We start from the raw sequence: 5,000 nt of genomic DNA on the forward strand, positions 1-5,000 counted from the left end.
TAGACCAGCTTGGGAAGTCCCTCCTGCTAAAGTTTAACCCAATGCATACCTCAATTATTATATGAATAAAGCAGAAAACATGAATATATATCGCAAACATTAATAAGAATTACTTAAGATCAAAAAAACAAAAAGAAACCACTTCAAAAACCCATCCAAACCCACTAAAATCCATCGAATCCGCAACCCAACCAAACTAGCGAAGTCCCCCTTTCAAATCTAGAAAAAAAACCCTCCTGAAATCCGCTTTCTATACCTCCTTCCATGTCTAATTTTCCCTCCTATTTCCCCTATTTCTCACCCCCTCCTATTATACCTCCCTCCCCCCCCCTTTTTATAAACCTACCTCCCCACCCACCCTCGCCCCATTCCCCCCTTCCCCTCGCCGTCCCCCTCCGCTCGCCGTCCCCCTCCCCTCGACGTCCCCCTCCCTCGACGTCCCCCTCCCCCGCAGACGTCGGGCGAGGAGCGAGCGAGGAGCGAGTGCGAGCGAGAGTGCGTGTCCCGGAAGCTGCCATCTTTAGCCCACAGAGAGCCTTGTGACCTTCCTCCTCCTCCTCCTCCTCCTCCCCCTCCTCCTCCTCCTCCTCCTAGAGCTCTCTACCCCCCCTCCCCCAACGCAACCACACCCCCCCTCAAGAGCTCCAAGGGGGGGACATGAGGTCGTGGCACCAGTGACATGCTCCTCCTCGTGCCGGCTGAGGCGTTGACATGAGGGCTGGTTGGGGTGGCCCTTGGAGAGTGACATGAGGGCTGGACACACTCGAGGCACCTAAGGGAGCGAGTGAGAGGAAGAGAAGAAGAGAAGAGATTTACTCAGAGAAAAGACGTGAGTGTCAGAAAAGAGGAAATTAGTAAATAAAAAAAAAAGAGAGAGAAGTGAAGAGATTGTTTTTCCAAAGGTTTTCTCTTTGGGTTTTCAGTTTTTTGTTGCTGGAAAAGTGTGTTTGAAAGAAGGGTTTTTTAATCTGTGTTTCTTCATCATCTCTACCATTTTTTTGTTTGTTATAAGGGAGAAAGTATTGATTGTGGAGATTTGAGATACTGGTGGAAATTAGCCTTTATTGATTGTGCCTTTTTTTTTGTTGTTATTGTTTTTGTTTTATTTTTGAGGGGTGGGAAAAGACCCTGTTGGATTTGTTATCCCTTGTTCGTTTGTTTAGTGGACAAGCCTCTGTTCCGCATTTGGTTTGCTTCGTTCCGCGGCGGAGGAGTTGGAAACAATTAAAAAAACGCAACGATTATGGGACCTGTCAATATCCTGGTCTAACCAAGGCCTGTTTTTTTTTTTGTGTGTTTTTTTTTTTTAACCATTTTGTTTTATTATTATTTGGACCTGGTGAACCTCCCTCCCTCCCTCCCCCCTCCAAACCCTGTTCATTTATTGCCGTTATAGTTATTGTCGTTCTCCATTACTGTTATACATCTCCCTCCCTTGTCCTTTCCCGCTCCTCGGTCCACGCCTTATTTGCGTCTTCTTCGTACCCCACTTATCGTCGCCCACTGCCTCACGCGCCCTCCTCTTCATGGTCCAAGTGCCGAAACGCGAAGGAAACGCGTCAAGATGAAGAAGCTCTTCCAGAGGATAGACCAATCCAACAAGGACCAGTCGCACCAGAGTTTCGTCGGCAAGGTCTTTGTGGTCGGGAGGAACACCGTCACCGTCGAGGATGTCATTGCCGAGGGTGAGTAGGAGACTGGCACCTTATGCGTAATGTGTGACTGTGTCCGTGTGTGTTATTGTCTTTGTGTGTGTGTGTGTTTGTGTGTGTTTTCTCTTTTGCTTGTTTGTGTATTGTGTTTTTTGTGTTTCATTTTGTATTTGTGTGTTTTGTTGTTTTCACGGCACCATCTTGGCACAGTTAGGACTGGAAATTAATTCACTGTAACGGGCGTAAGGGGAAGCTGCCTTGACTTCTGCAGTCTGCTTCATATTTTTTTTTTCCCCATATAGATCTTTGCAGAGAATTTTAATGAACTCCCAAATGTTTTAAGCACTCTTATGTAATTCCTTGCTGTAGTCGTGCGTTTTATGTCAAAGGATTTGTCGCATTTGAGTTAGGTTTTATATCGAATGGTTTTAAAAGATTCAGTAAGCTGCGTCTTCTCTGAAAGCTCTGACGAGATTTTGGAGTGACGACGGTTGCTGTCATGACGTGTTTGGGAACGTATTGATGGCTTGTTGAAAATTTCTTTATAATTCTGTCTTGGAAGAATCAGATACTTTGAAAAGCGTAATAAAGATCTTGTTGAGTTTTTCGTTTTAAAAGCAGATCATTGATAATAGCTAAACTAAGGTCAATATATAGGCTAACAATTATGGTACCCTATTATAGTGTTATATGCTACATATTATATTATATAATGCAATGTATACCATAAAACTTTATCATAACTGTTAGACTATATATGAATTATATGTTATTTAGAGCGTTATGTGTTATTTAGATGGTGTTATAGAGATCACTCATAACTATAGTAGTTAAGTAGGTCAATGATAGAAAACTAAGAACTATTAGTAGATTTGCCATGACTTGGGATAATATTTTTGTTGTTAATAGATGATTGCTTTTTATTTTAATGTGGGTGAAATCATTTTGTGTAATAAATATTGTAGTGTATTGCTAGCGACATGCGATTATCACCTTTGTTGGTAACTTGATGGGAAAAAACCCGCCTTGATTTTCTAAATGAGTTTTTTTTTTCTTCTCAATAATTTACTACATTGTTACATCCAAATCAACTTAAAACTATCTGTTCTCTGTGATGAAATCTCCTGGCTAGGGCCACAGTGCTAAGGGATTTGCAGCACTTTATATGCCGTTATAAAGAGCCACCCAACCTCCACCAATATATAATTTAGGAACATGAGAGCTTGGATTGGTGCCTTGTTGCAATGATATAACTGTCAGGGAGGCCTAAAAGCTCATTTTCTTGCCAGAATATGCTGTAGGAGGTGGTAAGGGGAGGTGTTGTTAGTGTTGGCCTTTTCTGGAGTGCCAACTGGTGTGGAGGTAGTGTCACTTGGTGTGTGAACTGTGGCAGTGGTGCCATTGTCTTAATTGAAATAGCCTTTTTTTTATGTTGATATGAAAGGTAAATGAAAATATTGTTAGTGGAAGTAGGCCTAATTATTTGAAATGACAAGTTTGGCCTGTAAGGAGAGCAAACTGGAAAGGTGAACAGTGGATGGAATCAATAGATGGGTGAATTCTAGGTCACAGAGTCTACATTAGATTATTCAGTCTTTAGAATACATTTTTCATCACCTTTAGTATGACCATCATGTTTAAAGTGTGTAGATCTCCCTGGCAATACATTAACACATAGGAAAACACTCTTAAACTCTTTCTTGCTAGAAAATCATTTCCAGGTGTGAGGTTTGTTGGCCTTTGCTGGAGTGCTGAAGGGGTGTGTTTTATTTTATAACATTTGATATTTGATTTTAAACTTGTTGTTTTAGTATTGACTATATATATATAAATTTTAATATTCATATGTCTGAGACTAAAATTTTCCCATTTCAAGGTGATGAAACTATAGATAAGTAAACTGCTGATAAGCCTGACCGTAAAATTGTATTATTAAAGTGGGTATAGATAATCAAAGATCATGAAAGACTTATATCACATAATTAAGTTTATTGTGGACTCTGCATTGTAGATTAAATGGTTGATTGTCTTTCTCTGATGTAGCAATTAGGTATTATTGGATTTTTTTTTTCTCATCTAATACCTTGCTCAAAAAAAAAAAAAAAAAAAAAAAAAATGTACCTGTACTCAGATAGCAAAGATAACTTTTATCTGCATCTGAAATGTAAATGTGTGTCAAAATCAAGAGTCAAGAGATTAAGAGAGCATTGGCTCCGATATGAGACCTAAATTAATTTCCCAAATACCATTTCTATTCATCTAACATTAGCTGAAAAACAAAATGGATGTTTTGAGTTTCATTAGTAGCTGTAGGAGGAAGAGGAAAGAAATGGATTTAAAAAAGAAACTGGCATAGATAAAAATATTTTATGGTTTCTCTTTACAAGGAAGCTAAAGGCCTGTAGTCTGTTCGTGGAGTGTGTATTATATGTGATTAGGTTAATGAGGTGTTATGTAGGTCAGTCGTAGGTTGTAGCCCGAGTGTTTAATTTAATGCCTTGTTAAAGAAAAATTGCGGTATTTGGTAGAAGGGCGAATGTTTGGCAGTATGAAATGAGATTGTTTTATATGGTGGCATCGTTCAAGATTACTGGAGCATTTAATTACTGTGCAAAAGCTTTAGAGGGAAACCTGTGATGTAGAGCATGCAAAGGGAGGGAGGCAAGGAGAGGGAGGGAGGGAGAAAAAAAGGAGAGAAAAAGTGAAAAGGAGAATTTGTAAAAAGTAGGGAACTGGAAAGGATAGGAAGGGAGGGAAGGAGAGGAAGAAAGAAAGGGAGAGAGGAAGGAGAGAGAGAGGGAGAGAGGAGGAGGGGTTAGAGGGGATGGAAGGAGAGAGAGAAGGGGAGGGGAAGAGGGAGAGGAAGAGGAAGAGGAAGAGGAAGAGATAGAGAGAGAGAAAGAGAAAGAGAAAGAGGAAGGGAGGGAAAGAGAAAGGAGTGAAAAGTGAGAAGGAGAGTGAAAGGGAAGGAGGATGGGAAGAGGAGGGATAGGAGGGAGAGAGGGGAGGTAGGAGGGAGGAAGGGAAAGAGTAAGGAACACAGGGAGAGAGGGAGGGAGAAAAAAGGAGAGAAGAAGAAAGAGAGAGAAAGAGAAAAAATGAGGGGAAATGACAGACAGACACACAGAAAGAAGAAGCACAGAGTAAATCAGAAAGTACAACCATAACACACACTTGTTATTTTAAGGAAGTGATATTAAAAAAGGAACAAGAGGATTAGTGATGTTTGTAAGGCTGCATGTGGCGGGGGGGGGGGGGGGGGGGGTTGCTCGAAAGCAAAGTGTTCTGGGGTTACATGTGGTTATCCGGTGCGATGCTTGACAAAAGAATTTTTTCTTTTTTCTTTTT

General features: G+C 40.8%; 1 protein-coding gene across 2 annotated transcripts in view; it reads left to right on the top strand.

The window, feature by feature from the left end:
- Nucleotides 1-450: 450 nt before the first annotated feature.
- The window catches only part of LOC125026168, a 64,909-nt gene continuing 60,359 nt past the window's right edge, over nucleotides 451-5,000 (top strand). For both annotated transcript variants that reach the window (XM_047614443.1, XM_047614444.1), the window contains exons 1-2: nucleotides 451-829; nucleotides 1,537-1,685. In XM_047614443.1, the coding sequence (XP_047470399.1) occupies nucleotides 1,565-1,685 (121 nt within the window). In that variant the 5' untranslated portion in view covers nucleotides 451-829; nucleotides 1,537-1,564. The remainder of the gene's footprint in view (nucleotides 830-1,536; nucleotides 1,686-5,000) is intronic.

The sequence above is a fragment of the Penaeus chinensis genome, chromosome 6 (assembly GCF_019202785.1).
Source record: "Penaeus chinensis breed Huanghai No. 1 chromosome 6, ASM1920278v2, whole genome shotgun sequence".
Lineage (NCBI taxonomy): Eukaryota > Metazoa > Arthropoda > Malacostraca > Decapoda > Penaeidae > Penaeus > Penaeus chinensis.